Source organism: Rhipicephalus sanguineus, chromosome 2, assembly GCF_013339695.2.
Source record: "Rhipicephalus sanguineus isolate Rsan-2018 chromosome 2, BIME_Rsan_1.4, whole genome shotgun sequence".
NCBI lineage: Eukaryota > Metazoa > Arthropoda > Arachnida > Ixodida > Ixodidae > Rhipicephalus > Rhipicephalus sanguineus.
Window position 1 is genome coordinate 180746095 of NC_051177.1, and position 18620 is coordinate 180764714.

General features: G+C 45.0%; 1 protein-coding gene across 2 annotated transcripts in view; it reads left to right on the top strand.

Moving 5' to 3' along the window:
• The window catches only part of LOC119383891 (uncharacterized), a 58093-nt gene that overhangs the window by 1107 nt on the left and 38366 nt on the right, over nt 1-18620 (top strand). Inside the window, exon 1 of one of the 2 annotated variants that reach the window (XM_049412703.1) lies at nt 18033-18502. The exons of the other annotated variant lie outside the window; for it this stretch is intronic. Within the exon in view, the coding sequence (XP_049268660.1) occupies nt 18206-18502 (297 nt within the window). The 5' untranslated portion in view covers nt 18033-18205. Of the gene's footprint in view, nt 1-18032; nt 18503-18620 lie in introns of those variants that run through there. 2 annotated transcript variants of the gene reach the window in all.

Sequence of the window (18620 nt, forward strand, 5' to 3'; positions counted from 1 at the left end):
AAGTGCTTCCCCTCAAATTATCATAAAATGCCTCCCTCCTTGTTTCCCTTTTGCCCTTTCGGTAGTCACTCAGAGCCGGTTTTTTCTCCATAGCTGCCGTCCTGCAGTAAATACTCGCTTACACTGCCAACGCTATATTTTCTGGTGAGCCTCCTAGTTCTTTTCCTCCACTGTGTGCCAACGCTCTTTCTATACAAATACCGGAACACCTTCTCTGCCCATCTACTCTCTTTCATATTCCTTAGCCTTTCTTCCAACCTCATTTTGCTCTGAGCTTCCCTCACCTCACAACTTGCCCGTCCCATATCGCCCTTTACAGCCTCATTTGTCGTCTTCCCGTGAGCGCCCAATGCGAGGCGTCCCACAGTCCTTTGATTTACTCAATGGAGTCGCTTGAGCCTCTCGCGGCAAATTCTTGCAACATGCAGCGGCACATCTCTGAGCCGCCGGTAACTCGAGCAGACGACGCGACATCCACTCACCCTTGCCTGTCATTGCCCTTGCATGAGTAGACAACATTCATGCCACATATTGCAATGTTGAGATGACGGTCCTCATAAGTACGCACTCAGATGAGGTGACTTGAGCAAACAATAGCCGTTATGCATGTGGATGAACATGTGGCCATAACGCACTTCTGGCAAAATTTTTTGAGCGGTGACAAAAGCAGAATGTACGGACGAGCATCGGCGAAAAGAATGGGTCTCGTCCTGGCAGACTTAATGCCTTCAGGTAGTATGCGAGGGATTATTGGTCAGCTGCCAGCTCGTAAAAAGATCACGTGCTACGTGACGCCAACAGGCAAAAAAGAGTGTTCCACACTCGCCGCCATGGCTGCGATTGGCGCTGACTAACACTCCTAGGTTTAAATCAACATATATACCCCAGAAAGTGGACGGGAGGATGACCGCCGCCGTAGCTCAGTGGTAGAGCATCGGACGCGTTATTCGAAGGTCGCAGGTTCGGTCCCTGCCGGCGGCAAGTCATCTTTTCGTCCACTTTACTTTCTTCACATTTATATTCTAAATACTACAGATAACACCCCCTGTACTTTCCTTGGCGTTATTGTCTGTTAGTTCTCATTAATATTGTGTCTAACAAAGATAAACGAGCCCTTGAAAAATCATAGCTTTCCTTCATTCATAGCGAGGGTCTCGTCCTGGCAGACTTAATGCCTTCAGGTAGTATGCGAGGGATTATTGGTCAGCTGCCAGCTCGTAAAAAGATCACGTGCTACGTGACGCCAACAGGCAAAAAAGAGTGTTCCACACTCGCCGCCATGGCTGCGATTGGCGCTGACTAACACTCCTAGGTTTAAATCAACATATATACCCCAGAAAGTGGACGGGAGGATGACCGCCGCCGTAGCTCAGTGGTAGAGCATCGGACGCGTTATTCGAAGGTCGCAGGTTCGGTCCCTGCCGGCGGCAAGTCATCTTTTCGTCCACTTTACTTTCTTCACATTTATATTCTAAATACTACAGATAACACCCCCTGTACTTTCCTTGGCGTTATTGTCTGTTAGTTCTCATTAATATTGTGTCTAACAAAGATAAACGAGCCCTTGAAAAATCATAGCTTTCCTTCATTCATAGCGAGGGTCTCGTCCTGGCAGACTTAATGCCTTCAGGTAGTATGCGAGGGATTATTGGTCAGCTGCCAGCTCGTAAAAAGATCACGTGCTACGTGACGCCAACAGGCAAAAAAGAGTGTTCCACACTCGCCGCCATGGCTGCGATTGGCGCTGACTAACACTCCTAGGTTTAAATCAACATATATACCCCAGAAAGTGGACGGGAGGATGACCGCCGCCGTAGCTCAGTGGTAGAGCATCGGACGCGTTATTCGAAGGTCGCAGGTTCGGTCCCTGCCGGCGGCAAGTCATCTTTTCGTCCACTTTACTTTCTTCACATTTATATTCTAAATACTACAGATAACACCCCCTGTACTTTCCTTGGCGTTATTGTCTGTTAGTTCTCATTAATATTGTGTCTAACAAAGATAAACGAGCCCTTGAAAAATCATAGCTTTCCTTCATTCATAGCGAGGGTCTCGTCCTGGCAGACTTAATGCCTTCAGGTAGTATGCGAGGGATTATTGGTCAGCTGCCAGCTCGTAAAAAGATCACGTGCTACGTGACGCCAACAGGCAAAAAAGAGTGTTCCACACTCGCCGCCATGGCTGCGATTGGCGCTGACTAACACTCCTAGGTTTAAATCAACATATATACCCCAGAAAGTGGACGGGAGGATGACCGCCGCCGTAGCTCAGTGGTAGAGCATCGGACGCGTTATTCGAAGGTCGCAGGTTCGGTCCCTGCCGGCGGCAAGTCATCTTTTCGTCCACTTTACTTTCTTCACATTTATATTCTAAATACTACAGATAACACCCCCTGTACTTTCCTTGGCGTTATTGTCTGTTAGTTCTCATTAATATTGTGTCTAACAAAGATAAACGAGCCCTTGAAAAATCATAGCTTTCCTTCATTCATAGCGAGGGTCTCGTCCTGGCAGACTTAATGCCTTCAGGTAGTATGCGAGGGATTATTGGTCAGCTGCCAGCTCGTAAAAAGATCACGTGCTACGTGACGCCAACAGGCAAAAAAGAGTGTTCCACACTCGCCGCCATGGCTGCGATTGGCGCTGACTAACACTCCTAGGTTTAAATCAACATATATACCCCAGAAAGTGGACGGGAGGATGACCGCCGCCGTAGCTCAGTGGTAGAGCATCGGACGCGTTATTCGAAGGTCGCAGGTTCGGTCCCTGCCGGCGGCAAGTCATCTTTTCGTCCACTTTACTTTCTTCACATTTATATTCTAAATACTACAGATAACACCCCCTGTACTTTCCTTGGCGTTATTGTCTGTTAGTTCTCATTAATATTGTGTCTAACAAAGATAAACGAGCCCTTGAAAAATCATAGCTTTGCTGAATCATAGGAATACAAATGTAATGTTTATTAGACTGCTATAAAAGCGGAGCCAACACTGGAACCACGGACGTTAATCTGATATGACGCCTGTATCGTAGGGCTACATATGTAGTGTTTATTGCTTTCTTGTAAAATTAGATACCCAGCACCACAACCACAACTGACGTTGCACCGACATTACACCTGCATAAGCTGTTTTTTCGAAACCAGTTTGTAGACCTGGCGTGGCTCTGTGGTAGAATGCCCGATTGCCACGCAGAATGCTTGGGTTCGATTCCTGCTGGGATCCTAATTCTTATTCTTTCCATTTGTTGGGTCAACGCTGCCGATGTCGGTTTTTCCTAACGCTTTCTCATTTAAATTACCAATGTCTCTTCTCGCCGTTCCTGGGTCGATACAAACTCTCAATCATCTGTGGCGCATACCCATACACTGTGGCCCGTGGTAAACGGGTATGTGCCACACGTGTCTGGAGGAAAGGGTTTGATGACGTGCATGACAGTATTTTCACGTTATTGATCTCATGACCCGACAGTCATATTCATCAAATCCTCTTACCCTCCCATGCCAATTTTGGTAGACACCAAGTTAAGGAGGCGATCATGAGAGCACTCGCACGTAGGCGGCTAGATAGATAGATAGATAGACAGATAAATAGACAGACAGGCAGGCAGGCAGGCAGGCAGGCAGGCAGACAGACAGACAGACAGACAGACAGACAGACAGACAGACAGACAGACAGACAGACAGACAGACAGACAGACAGACAGACAGATAGATAGATAGATAGATAGATAGATAGATAGATAGATAGATAGATAGATAGATCACTAAGAAATGCTTCGCATTTAAAATTTCTTTGAAAGAGTTTGCGGGGGGAGATCAAGACGCACCCCCCTCCCCACCCTATCTCATACCTCTGATCTATAAATATTGGGGTGGTGAATGAACGATGGTCCGTTGAGATATGTGTGAATATACTTGAGTATAAACGTAAGCCAATATAATGCTGATAGTAATGCTGAAGATGAGTAGATAGGACCATACGTTGGCAATAAAAGGTGGACCTCACTCACTCACGAAATATATTTTGTGCTAGGGCTCACTTGGACTCAGACTCGCCAATATTTTCGTGAACCGCACTCGCTCAGGCTCACTAAAATTTTCCTCAATCGGACTCACTCACACGTACTCAAACTCGCCAAAATATTACTCACCCAAACTCACACTCATGCATGGCCCGATCTGAGTCTGAGTGAGTTGACTCATGAGTGAGTTGGCCAACCTACGCTGCTGAGACATGTGACTGAAAATACTAAGTGCTGCTGACACGTCCTGCGTTTCTACAGAATGGTTATTCTTACTACTGCTTAAGCACTTCCCCCACCTCTTGCTGTGAGTGAACGTGTTTTTTTTCTGTGGCTGCAGGGGCCATTTTCTTGCTATTGTAATAGCACTCTTTCCTCGCAGCTCTCTCTGAGCAAACGGTTACGAAATGAATGACTGTCACTTCCTCTCTTGAAGAAGACTGGTCCTTGGTTGAACCATCAGATGTACATTGTTTGTGTATGTGTGCCTGCACTTCATATTATCTGTGTGTGTGTGTGTGTGTGTAGAGAGAGGGGAGGGAGAGAATTTAAATTTGTTTTGCATTTATGTTACACACTACCAAAGATAGCTTGAGAAGATTGGGCACCCTACACACACAGCGGCAAAGTACAGCAACATGATAAAAAAAAGCACCATGCACTTTATATAGCATACATTGAGACAAACATTATCGTGCATATAATGCATGTCAGTGTGTAAAACCAACACTTCTCATACAATAAGTATTAAAAATTCTAAAAAGTGTACTCGTGAATAATTACAGGCTTATGTTAATTGTGTCCTTCCGAGTAGTACAGTTAGTAAAACCATTTAGAGAGCATTGTTTGATGTCAAAAAGTCGTTAGCTAATAATTGTGTTCAGTAATAGAGGTACTTGCCAGTCTTCAATTTTTGGCTGTAATCATTATATGTTACCAGTGCAGGGCAGTATCGAAGATACATGTATCTTCGATACTATCTTACATACTCTTTGGTTATCTTGTATCTGTATCGCGATAAGTCTCGCAAAACAAGTATCTGTATCTGTATTTTCGATACTTTGAAGAATGTATCGTGTATCTTAAGATACCAGATACTGCGATCGCCCCACCCCCGTGCGAAGCAATAAACGCTGGCTGAGCTTTGCTTCTCAAGCTGATACTGCTGCCACTAAGTCACCCGAATAAAACTAAAGGCAGTGAAAATATTTGATATTTCCGCAAGAGTTTTCCAGCGAGGGTATGCGATAAGCTCTGAGCGTCCCTGTATATTGGTTGAGCCGAGTTACGAGGTGGCACTCGTGACGTCTCGACAGACGAGCGCGTGAATATCTGCGCCCAGCCGAATTTTTGTTTAATCGCTTTTTTTTAAGTTTTGTCAGTGCCATAACCACTTGGCACTTAGCCACTCTCCTGTACTGCACACTATAATGCGTGCGGCGCCATTCACTCAGATGCTGATGACGCTGTAGAGTCATTATCGAAGTTCCTCTTGTGTGGTGCTTCGTTACGAAGTCTGAAGAATGCAAGAATGGCGTGTTGCTTTGCGTCTCGTGGCTTTCACACATCGGCGATTTGATGGATCTCATGGATGTAAGTTTGCATTACATGCGAAGAGATTGACTAATATGCAAATAAGATTCCAACAGCTATAGCACCAACGGTACCGATGCTGGATTTCACAGAACAAGCATTCACCTAACAGACATTATCTTGGCGTACGTCTTTTTTTCTATTATTCAAAGAGTTTTTGAAATCGTAATTTGAGTGTTAGCAGACGTTCTTTCTTAGCTGTCCATTCCATACATTACCTTTGACTATTTTTTTTCTGCCGGTCTGCTTACTGCAATATGGCGTGCTGCCAAGGTAAGCTCTCTGCTTTATTCCCAGTTTTAACTGTCTGCGTCATTTCTGCGACTGTTTACATATTTATATTCCACTTGAATTTACTGCTATGTAATGGTGATGTTTACAACAAATATATAATAATCTGGGCGCACCTCGAGTATACAGTAACAATAATTCAGCTTACTGCTAAGCAAAATAGCAAAATTGAGTTGGCATTATAATAACGTAAATTATTAGGCGCCATCTTAAATAGGTTCGCAAAGGTATTCGATATACACTGTCATACTATGGTGGCTAGATGGGGAGGTGTCAGCATCGGGCAGCCTGTGCTGCAAGAGGAGGCGCGCCAGTGCTTCATGACGCTGCTAGGTGGCGCGCTTGTCGCCACGGAGATGCCTTCATGCTCGTGGTGCATCGGGGAACACGTATGTTTTAGCGAAATGCTGCCGTGCTGCCGCTGCCTTCAATGATTTCTTTTTGCAATGTGGCTGTGCTCGTTATAGCTACGGTGATTGAAAAGAGACAGACACTGCTTTGCTCCAGGATGCACTGGTATGTTTCCGCCAGAAAGCAAGGTAACAAGGCGTCCCTTTTCACCGCTCCTGAAGACGACGAACGAAGCAAGGCTTGATCCCGCGTGCAGACAAGCCACTGGAGAAAAACTGTGTCGTTTGCGAAGCGCATTTAGATGAGCGATTGATCGTTCGGACGTACAAACATGTGATCAATGGTGAAACCGTACAAATTCGCCGAGACCGTCCCTGCCTGACTCCCGACTCCATACGGACTGTTTTCCCGAATGTTCCATCGTACCTTACGAAGAAGCTCCCACCGAAAAGGAAAACAGCAGCTTCGAATGGTTGCCTCAGTTTTCAGACCTTGGCACGGTCTCCCTTGCGTGGCAATGTTTCAGAGGGCCCGTTAAATAGCCTTTTGGGTCCAAGCAACAGTTGCGACCTAAAATTTGTGCAAAACAAGCTTGATGATCTTTTAGATGTATGGCAGCTCAATGAGGTCCATGAGATGTTAAATGCATGTGATGTCCTTCCAGACCACCGTGATTTGGTTGGGGGAAAAAGTGACTCGCGTGTAACATACTATGTTTGTAGGTATGTAGCTCGAAGAATGCTAAAGAAAACCAAATGTGGTGACTGTGCAGAGTTGTTGCTACAAGGGGTCAGCCAGGGCCCGCGTCCAAGATAGTCATGTTTAACAAATCACATGGATAGAGGACTGATGTACCCTTCACAAGCACTGAGCTGGTCTTGAAAATGGAAGATGCCTTTACGCACTGCTTTAGCTTTAACAAGCTGAAGAGCAACAGCATAAGAGATCTCATCTCCTGCCTCTCTATTAATAAGCTTAACACGGTTGGCTACGCACAGCACAATGTATAGGTCACAAATAAGTGATCATATTCTTTTGTGATAACTAGGCTTCATTTTCTAGTGGCAGATGAGAACGCATCAAGACAGGCTAAAAGAGACAAGATGAAGCACCTTAAGATGAGGCGAACAACATGATGGAATGCATTTATCTTGTGAACATTTCAATGTTTGTATAAATATGAAGTTCCATTTTGCCTTATTTTATGTGTACTCGAAGAGTTGATAATTAAGAAGTTCTGCTGCCCAGAAGCATTCAACATTCCTTACTGCGAATGTGAAGTCTTACCTCATAAATGTGATGTTTTGCTATATTATTCCAGTTGTACCAGTTAAAATTTTGTGCATTATATGAATTTGTAAATATTTTTTTTATGTTATGTACTTGTACTTTGCTAAAGATTTATAGATTTTTGAATAAATGTTCATTTTAAGCATGGCCCTGTCCTGAGATCTTCCAAGCGAACATGTTGCTCGTTGTGTACTTTGAATGGTAAGGCAGCCAATCCTTGCCAGAACTTAATTTTATGAGAATGGCATGCACTCACCACTTTAATGGCTAAAAGGCGTTCTCACCCTGTTGTAATATTTTCAAGGAACAGCCCTAGTGTACAGGACCAGCTTGTCTAACACCAGTGGCGTAGCCAGAAACCTTTTCCGGGATGGGTAAGGGTGTTCAAGCACCCTTGTCCGTGCCAGGAGGGGAGGCACCTCCTTGAATGATGTGCGTACCGGGCAGGCAGATGTGGTCGAGCGTCATTTTGTGCTCCGTATCCCATGGCAGAAAAAAATTCGGGGGGGGGGGGGGGGGTGCACGGGCCCGGTGTGCCACCCCCTGCTACGCCAATGGTCCGTGCGTGTATATATACTCATGCGAAGTTGAAAGTTACGACAGGGTTCCAACCACCCTTGTTTCACCGTTGTCTAACACACGGAGAATAAGGCGACCGTATGCTTTTTTTACCTCGCATGATGTCGACGTGAAAGTGTATTTAGTGGAAGATGAACTGTACGACATGCGCGCTGCCATTGATCTTACAAATTTCTGGGAGATAGCTCGATTACAGAGCGTGCGAAGTCCGCTATTTCGCAGCGGAGGCGACCGGTCGCGCGTCTTTTGCATCTCCGTGCCGACAGCAGCGCCGCCGCAGCGTCCTGAAGGTCCGCTCTCTCCACGGCGCTCCGTTTCGCACACCTCCCCATCTAGCCACCATAGTTATACCAAATGCTTCGTTTTTCTCATGAACGTCCCAAAGAGTCGTTTTACGCCATGTTCCATAGGCACTGAATTTAATTGTCATAGCTATGAGGGGTTACCCGCCACGGTTGTCTAGTGGTTAGGGTGCTTGACTGCTGGCCCGAAGGTCGCGGTAGCCGGATTTCGATGGAGGGAAAATGGTAAAGGCCCGTGTGTTTATATGTAGGTTTGAGAACGCCAGGTTGTCGAAATTTCCGGAGCCCTCCATACAGCGTCTTTCATAATCATATCGCGGTTTTTCGACGTAAAACGCAACAATTTGTATTAGCTCTTAGTGGTGCTTCGTGTGTCATGTTTCTGTACTTATTCGCTGTGTTTGATACGGCACCGGTTTTCTATTTTACTTAGATATGTTTGTCTTCGTTGTTTAGGCTTCCCTGAACTCTTTTACTGTTGCTGATCACCAGGTAATCGGATCTAGTATAAGTGGCAATAGTGTGAATAGCGGTGGTGCCCTGCAGCGCTTTGTGCAACTGCACAATGCGTCTGAAACGTTTCTGGGCTGCACATGTTCTTGATGACGTACACCTGTCCAGTGATCCGTTATTGCGAAAGCCGTAATATGTTTACCGGCAAGGTAGAACCCCACAACGGTATTTGCGCCATCGTGCGCAGGCTTCTTATTGAAGTTCATATGGTTACTTGGCAACCCGCTTACTGGTCAACAAGCAGAGCAGCGACTCCCATCAATTACAAAAGCTACAAGCAAGAAGCGCTATCAGCGAAATGTATAATGAGCAGTCATGTTAAGCAGCTAACACAACGCCATTAAGTTGTTTCGGAATGAAGCAGATATACCTTGAGCAAGTACAAAACTTTTGAGATACTAACAGAGTTTCCATTCAAGTGAAATACAATTGGTTGCAGTAAATAAATTTGCAAGCGAACGTTGATGTGCATAGGCGTTTAATTCTGCATTATATAGATGTACCTATAATAACAAATTTGAGAATGTATCGAAGTATCTTAAGATACAATTGGAATGTATCGTATCGGATACAATCAGTGTTGCAGTATCTTGTATCTGTATCTCAAATACTTCTTGCCTCAGTATCTTGTATCGTATCGCGATACAATTTCAAAGTATCTTTGCCCAGCCCTGTATGTTACCTTGTTTTGCTTTTTGTTCGGTCTTGCGTGACGCGACTGTATGACGAACATAAATGACCAATCCTAACACGTATCATGTACGGCATGATTTATATACTGTCTTGGTGCGCTTCCGGCCGTTTTGTTAACTGGATATACATCAAAATTGGTATGGCATGGCATGAGTGCGTGACGAACCTAAACGACAGATCATACATTGCATAAACCAGAATATACGTTTCATTATATTAAAGATTGTACATGCACGAATGCATGACAAACATGTCAAATACAGTGAACTAGATCTCACGACGTAAATGACTTCATTTGCCTCAAAGACAAACAAGGCAATGTATAGAGCTTTTTGCTGGCTTCTTCGCATTACATCGATTCCCACAGTGCATGGGATCTGCCAAATTTTTTGTGATAGAGAGTAGGTGTTTGTAGGATCTGTCCTTTGTTTATAAGGCAGCAGCAAGTTCACATAAAAAAATGAAAGTACTTTTTTTCCCCGAAACGACCGTCTTTGAGTGTCAATGGGACACATATGCCCAATTTTTTTCTCGAAAACCCTTAACAATAGAGAGTTCAAATTTTGTACATATTGTAAGAAGCTGATAGAAACAACAATGCCGCCCTGAATAGGTGGTGTACATTGTTCGCAACATTATGTCCCATAAAGGGGTTAGTGTCTCATCAGAGGCTGGCCTTGGTAACATGGCGTGCAGCACAAAAAGTCATGTAACCTCAGTAAAAATCTGCTAACAATCAGAGGTTGAGCCAGAATTGCACCCAGGTATTCTGCGTGACAGTAAAATGTTCTATCACAGAGCTATGCCAGTACTTGAAACTGTTTTGGAAATACACCCTATACCGGTGTCATGTCGGTTGAGAGTTCACGTTAACGGACGTTATATTGCGTGGCAGAAGCATAGAATCTCACCAGGCATCACACCACGTGAATTGCACAACGAGCGAGGGGCATAAAGCTTGCCACTCATTGCAAGGGCCTCTGCTATCTCCTGTCCTTCACGTGACGTCACAAAAGGACAAAAACTCCCAACATCAGAATGATGTGTATGCACTGAACAGTGCATTATGTTTAATATGCCGAACAGTGCCTGAACTTTTTTGGTGTAATCGGACTGTGTCTTGTTTTGAAATGAGTAAAAATAGATTCGTCCCCAATAATAATTTGGCAACAGCTAGTTGGAGGAGGTGGCGAGAATGGATTTGAGTTTTAAATATTTTCAGGGTTAGCGTAATGCTGCTGAGCCATTTGTGAGCATACATGACACCGCACTTGCAACTCTCTCTCTCTCTCTTTTTTTGAATTTCTGTTTTGGGTGCGTAAGCATTTCTACGTGTACTCAACGAGAAAACTGTATGACCGTCCATTCCACTTTCATGAAAGAGTATCATCATTATAAGGAGATAAATGTATAAAAAAAAAGAATATTCTCGATGGGTTTGTGATTTGAACCCAGGAATCCATGAGTGTTTTGACTACTGGGCTACACACCTACACTTGCAGCATGTCGATATGTCTGAACCATATCAATGCGTTGCATTCACAATGCAGACCAAATGTGGAAAGAAGACATTTTTTGTGAAGGCTTCGTTGGATTTCGTGATAGCAGAATAAAAGCCCTCTCTAGGACATGATGTACAGCCAAGATGGAGGGCTGTACACCTAGGAAAAATTTAGATATTGCAAAAATTTACTGCAAAGCTTGTGTCTCAGTGGTCCCGAGATGCACCTTCAATGCAACCATTCCGAAAACTGAGGAAAGCTAGAAAGAAGATGAATGACACCACGTACATTGTTTGCCATGTGCATTGTTTAATGGCATCAAACTCTCATTAATTCGGTTATATGTGCCCGCAACCCGGTTAATTCAGAAGACCGTCGGCGAGCACTAAGCGCCATAAATGTGCATCACAAAAGAGCAAAAACAGCGTTCGCAGACAGCCGAAATGAGGCAGCGCTGTCCGCATTGCTATCTTCATCAGTTAGTGACCACGGTTTTTGTCCACATGCGGATCTGTCACACATGCGAAAGAACTAGCGTGGTGGTGGCAGTACGTAATAAGGGATGGATGCAGAGCACGTTTCGGGCTAATTAAACACAGGTGTCTGGCTCCATGGTCGCACTGAGAACGAAGTCGCAGGATGACGAAAATTGCGACTTTTACACTGCTCTTATGCAAAATAAGTGCAGTATTTATGTATTCATTAAGAAAATTTAAGTGAATTGATGTAACAGACATTTTTTTATTTTCTTGATACTTTCGATAATTCGGCATTCGATTAATTTGGTCATTTTAACGAGCTTTTACTGTATTCACATTCTGCAAGCATGGGTGTCTAGTCCAGTGGTTCCTAGTATTCCTAGTAAGAGATATACTCATAGACAACTCCTCTTGGCAATGAAGGAAAAGCTGCGGGAGCCAGAGCTTCGGCACATGTACTACTGCATGAAAGTGGGCCGGTCTGGCATGCGTTTTGTACTACTCTGGAAAGTGATGGCTCTGTGACATAAACATTGCTTTGTCAGCTCAGACATCCACTTGTGGGTGGCATTTGGCACGAGTTTCTGAGTATGTAGGAGAGGCAGAAGGTGACGGGTGCTTACCTGAAGACACAGATGCCATTTAGTCTTTGAGGCACACTTAAAAGATGCAACAACCTCACACATGCAAAAATGTGAAATGAAAACTTATAGAGTAAAACAAATACACACATCTCACTGGTCTTTGTTGCTTCCTCTCTTGAATAGCTGCCTGTAGAAAATGAAGTGTCGTTTGTTTCTTATGACTTGTTGCTGGGCTAACCGGTTCGTGCAGACGAGAAAACAGACTGAAGGAGCACAAAGGTCGGGTGCTGAACTTTCTTTTTGGAAGGAAGATTTCTAGACAAGTCTTCAATGTGGGCAATACATACCACTTCTGACGTGTCCGACTTTCTGGACAAAAATGTTCCTTCTGGACAACCAGATGTGCTTCCGGTCGGATTCTCCATTTGGCATGTGCCATTCTGAGTAGCCGTTTCCGTGCTGGGCACAAGTGTTCATTCACTAATATTGGAACATGAGTATCGAATGTGGAATTGGATGAAGTAACCGTATTCTTGCTCTCTCTGGAGGACACCCTCATTTTTCATGATGCGTAAACTATGGTTATATTCGATGCTTGATTTCCATCCCGGAGATAAAACGCAACGACGTGCTTCAGCATCACTCTCCACAAAGGGTGCTGCAATATTGCAAGTTTCTTAGTTAATTCAAGCACACTTTCTTTCGGGGAGTGTGAGACACCCTTGACCTGCACATTGAGTCACCTGGAGTACCACTCAGGTTGAATGAATCTTCTCCCGTGTTCCTCGATACCACAGAAGATTTTGATGTCTCATCATCATAGTCATCATTCTAAGCAATCATGGGCATGTTACCAGTAAAAGGTAACAGAGTTACAGTTACCTAAGTCAAAAAGTAACGTCGTTACTTTTTCGTTACTTTATGAAAAAAAGTGATAGATCACAAAACAAATGATGGAATTTGTTTGATAAAAACTTGCAAAGGCATGCGGGTAGTCAAAATTGCATGCCAGTAGTCAAAATTGCATGTGGTAAAACCCTAGACGAAGGAAACCTAAAACGGGGCCCAACACAAGCAATCGTTGTGTACGCCTTATTTTGTCGCATCAATAAACGTCCTAGGATACTGTAACTGGAAAACGTGGTTGATGCACTGGAACAACAGCAGTATGAAGCTTATTAACGATACCTAGAAATGCATGCAAAGAGGAACGGAGTGCGTCACGGGTGAGGACTACGTCCATTGGGTGTATTCCCTATGTTCAAGGTGTGTCAAACCCTGTTCGGAGAGCTCTGCGTCCGCTGGGCATACAAACTGTTTTTAAGCCCCGTTATACCTTGGGACATGTGTTTGCGAAACCCAGACCACACACCTGCAGACGATCAGAGCGGGGTTATATACATGTACAATGCGGGGACTATGACGCGACTTACATGGACGAAACAGGCAGGAAAAGTGGGATGTTGCTAAAGCAAGCCATGTAACGCGTTCTAGGACAGGGCTTGTTGAACACTGCTGGACAACAGTGCACAGCTTTGACCTAACCAATGGGACGCGCTGGCTCGTGAACGAAGGCAGGGGAAAAAACTCATGAAATCGTGGTTCATTCGCCGCAACGCATCGGCTTGCAACAACCTAAGGATGCCACCTGCGTTGTAGGCGAAACGTCTGTCATTTTGTTAATAATTGTTGTGTCAAGTCGGAGTAAACCTTTTACATTCACTTCCAAGGAGGTTTTAAAAAATTACTTCGCTAGTTCACGGTATAGCTGACTCTCGGCCGTTTCACGCGCTGCAGCTTTCTGGCCGCCTGTCAAACATGATTAGCTCAGAGCTACGGACGAAGGAGACTATGCATCCTAATGCTCCACCGGTACACCAAGAACAGAGCTAGAAGCTCAAGTGACAAAAAGGATATATATATGCCGAAACAAAAAATGGACGTGAACTTAGCAAGCTGTTCAGTTGCAACATGATTGATTTACTATATATAGCTCACAAGTAAACTTGAATTTGCGTTAACCCCTTAAGTGCTTTATTTTTTTGAAAATTTCCCAACCAAAAGTGCCTATTTTTTTTTATTGCTGATTTCGACTCTGATTGAACTAAAAAATAGCTAGTCGATGTTAAAAAAATATTTGTACCACATACTTAGTCAAATCAAAACACGGAATAACGCAAGGGGGCCTGTTGCAGCTCCTGCACCAAAAGCGAGTTTCCTTTCTCAATTTTTTCCCGTTTTCTCCTTGATTCCGAGAACAAACGAAGCACATTTGAAGAAGCTGCTGAATATATTCCATAAGGTCATCTGGCAATGACAAGTTGAAAGTCTTGCCTGGAATGACTAAGAATAGAAAGCGAGGAGGCTTCACAGGAGGATTGTCCGCATCAAGCAGGATCCACTGGCGAGCACTCGCGATGTTCGCTTCCGAGCTGTTTTCATCATCACCGGAGGAGATGCTCAATTCACCGCCTTCGCTGTCTTCACTTCCGGACACAAGATAAACATCTGTATCCGAAACATCTGTATCACTCGAAGAAGATGACGAAAACGAAAAGCCTCTTTTCTTGTTGACGAGCCAGTTATGCATAGGTGCCCGCCACCGCAAGCCATCTTTTCATACAAAAACCGCGCTCTTTCCGCAGGAGAACTATAAATTGCCAAGTAAATGCTGCCATCTGGTGGATTACACGCAATCTAAGCTGTAGAAGACCGCCTCTTGCCCTGAACGCTAGAGGGGAGTACCTATTCCGCTAGGACGAGCTCTGCTCGTCCAAAGCAGTTTGGGGACAGTTTGGGCAGGACGAGCTCTGCTCGTCCAAAGCAGTTAAGGGGTTAAAGACCAACGTCCGACCTCGGTCTTCTGCAGTGAAGATAAGCCTCTTAGCGACCGCCTCTCCTAAACTGCGAGGAGAGCCCTATTGTGGAAAGTTGAATGGTGGAGAGGATATGGTAAAGAAGGAAGTTTGAAAAAGTGGAAAGCATTTAACGTTGGCCTTTCACTACTGCTGCTGTTGGATAATTTGTTTATAAAAACAGAATTAACTGTAACGGTATTTCCCGTTACGGTTACTGTGTAAAAAAGTAACAGTGTTACAGTTGCAAGTTGCTCTAACATAAAAGTAACTAGTTACGAGGGGCGTTCAATAAAGATTTCCCCTGACCCACTTCCTGGGGATGGAGAGCAACGAAACTTTGCAGATTTATTAGTCCTTCTCTACATAGGTGACAACCAGGGACACACACTTCTCCCATCTTTTTATGCAACTGTAAACACCTCGCTTGTAGAAGTCGACAGGTTGCTGCGAAAGCCATGTTATAACTTCAGAAATCAGAGTCTCATCACCTGGAAAATGCTTGTTCTTCAAATATGGCTTCAATTTTGGAAAGAGGTGGAAGTCCGAGGGTGCGAGGTCGGGTGAATAAGGGGAATGCGGTAGAATTTCAAAGCCGCAGGAGCATGCTTCCGTCTGGGCAACATGTGAGTTGTGAACTGGGGCTTTGTCTTGCAGAAGGAGGACGCCTTTGGTGAGCATGCCACGTCTCTTGTTTTTGATGGTCTCTCGCAATTTCCGCAGCAGTGAAGCATAGTATGCCTCAGTAATCGTGGCACCCTTTGCTAGGAAATCCATCAAGACTACTCCGTGCTGGTCCCAAAAGACTGTGAGCATGACCTTGTCCGCCGAGGGCTGGGTGCGTGCCCTCTTTGGAGGCGGTAAGTCCAAGTGCTTCCATTGCATCGACTGGACTTTAGTCTCCGTATCATAGTGATGGACCCAGCATTCATCATGTGTAATCAGTCTGTTGAAAAAGTCCTGCTGGTTTCCATGGCACATGGTCAAAAGAGCCTGGGAGCATTCGACTCGTTCCTGCTTTTGGAAAGGTGTGAGCAGCCGGCGAACCCAGCGATCGGATACCTCACGCATATGAAAATGGTCCTGAATGATTTTTTCCATGGACCCCACACTAATCTTGACATGATGGGTTAGGTCTCGAACGCTAACGCGGCGATTTTCCAAAATGGCGGCCTCCACTTGCTGGATGGTGTGTTCATCGACAGCGGAGTGAGGTCGCCCTGCAATCGGAGCCGCTTCCACCGAAATCAGACCCTATTTGAATTGACGATGCCAGTTCTTCACTACATCTTATGGTGGGGAATCCTCCCCATAAACCTCTTTTATCTCATCGAACGTCTCCCTTGGAGAGCGGCCTTTCAAGCACGGGAACTTGACGGCTGCTCTGTCATCCACTGCATCCATTATCACACCTCACACCACTTCAGCATCTCTAAAAGATAGACCGTTGCTAGTTTAGAGTTGCACATTGGCACGTGACCTACAGTGACTTATGTCATTACACACGCGCAGTTTCAGCATCCTGCAATAAATAGAAGTCAGTCAGGGGAAATCTTTATTGAACGCCCCTCGTACAGTTAGAAATTAATGAAAAAAGTAACTAGTTACCGGTTACACGTTACTAGTTACTGCCCAAGACTGATTCTAAGCCTATCTTATATCCACTGCAGATCAAAGGCCTCTCAATGGTCTCTTATTAACTTATGCCATCTTGTGAGAGCTGATTCCTATTTATCCCTGCAAACTTCCTAATTTCGTAGATTCATCTAAGTCGCTGCTGTCCTCTGCTCCTTTCCCCTTCCCTTGGTATACATTACGTTTTCTCTGACTGTGCACCGGTTGTCTGTCCTGTGCGTCACTTAGCCGTCCCAGGTCCATTTTCTTTGCTTAGTGTCAGCCAGCTACCCCAGTTTGTTGTCGGACCCATTATGCTGTCTTTTGATCTCTTAATGTTATGCCGGTCATCTTTCTTTCCATTGCCTGCCTAACATGCTTAACTTTTCTTCAAGCTTCTTTGTTATCCTTCAAGTTGCAGCCCAAAATGCTGTGTTAGCAGTATGCAATGATTGTATACATTCTTGTTTTAAGTCCCTTTAGTCTGTCATGTCTGTGCAGAACTCGCATGACCTTGCAAACACGAATTTTCTTGCATGCATGGCAGATGCTGTGTTTGCGAAAGCTTTCTTATTTGCATTGTAGTTCTTGCAGAACGAAAACTACATGTGCAGGCTTCTTTACATTGGATACATACTCCTGCTGTTTGGCACCTCTTTGTAGAACTGTATCAATGAAATGTGGCAGCACTCTTCGCAAAATGTTTGTATCTTTTCTAAGCAAAACTTGGTGAGCACATCTCTGTCTGATGTACCAAAGACTAAGGGTGCTTTTGCAATCTGCCTGAAGCAGTGAACCTTCTCTAGTGTTATGTTGTGTAACTTCAAAGCACTATGACAAGCAAACAGGCCACACGTATGCAAGGACCAGAGGAGCGTTTACTTCTCCTCTGTGGCGAAACAAGCTGCAAGCTCACAGACAATCCAGGTCCAGGACTCTGATCTCTGAAGGAAACGTGGAAGCTATTTATTTGGAAGGGTAGCGCGAGTAAACACGGACTAAAGGAAGACACACGGACACACAGTGTCTTCCTTTAGTCAGTGTCCACTAGCGCTACCCTTCCAAGTATCAATTTCCAACTCGCCTAAGAAACAGCACTCCTAAGCTGTTTATTTATTGCAGCATAAGGCAAGCTAATGGCTCGTGGCGTCAATTTTTTTTTCTTCTTCATATTGTCTTAGCTGCAGTTGTGTTAAGGGGTTTTATTTGGGAAAATGCAGTTTTTCGCCCTGCATATTTAAATTTCGCGCGCTTGACACACACTGGTCGCTTGCAGCGCCCTTTGGTGGCGTCGTCGCAAAAGTGCGCCACGATTTGTTTTGCTGCGCCAACGTTGGCTGCGCCAACGTCTCCTCTGTGTTTTTGAGAGAGGAAGCGTTGCAGAGGCGTGCGGGCGTGCGCAGGTGCCTGGGTTGGCGCGCGTCGTGGCAACGTTGTGACTTTCGTTGTGTTTGTGGAGTAGGCGTATTTCGTGCGCTACGTGAGAGAACCAGCAGGTGTGTTTGTTCATTTTTCCCATACGAAGTTTGAGGCGGCGATGAGTTCGGCGTGTCGATACCGCTGTGCGGTCGTCGGCTGCACAGGCGAGGAGGGCGACCAGAGGAACTTCCATTACTTGCCTGTGGATTCGGAGCGGCGGAAAGCGTGGTTGAAGCTCATGGGCCTGCCGCCGTATGCTCCGAAACACAGTAAAATCGCCATTTGCGGACGGCACTTCACCAGTGACGACTACATGCGAAGACCGGACGTGGTGCAAGGTCTCGGTCTCGGGGCCCAGTATCGAAATCTGCTGTTGAGGAATGCCGTGCCATCACTATTTCTGCCGATCTCTCCGGTAAGCGTGGTGTAGAGGTTTCGCTAAAGAAAAAAGAATAACGAAAGAACAGCTTTGGAATTACTTCACGAGCCGTTACCGCGTAGAAGTAGCTAAGTACTACGTGACTCGTTACGCT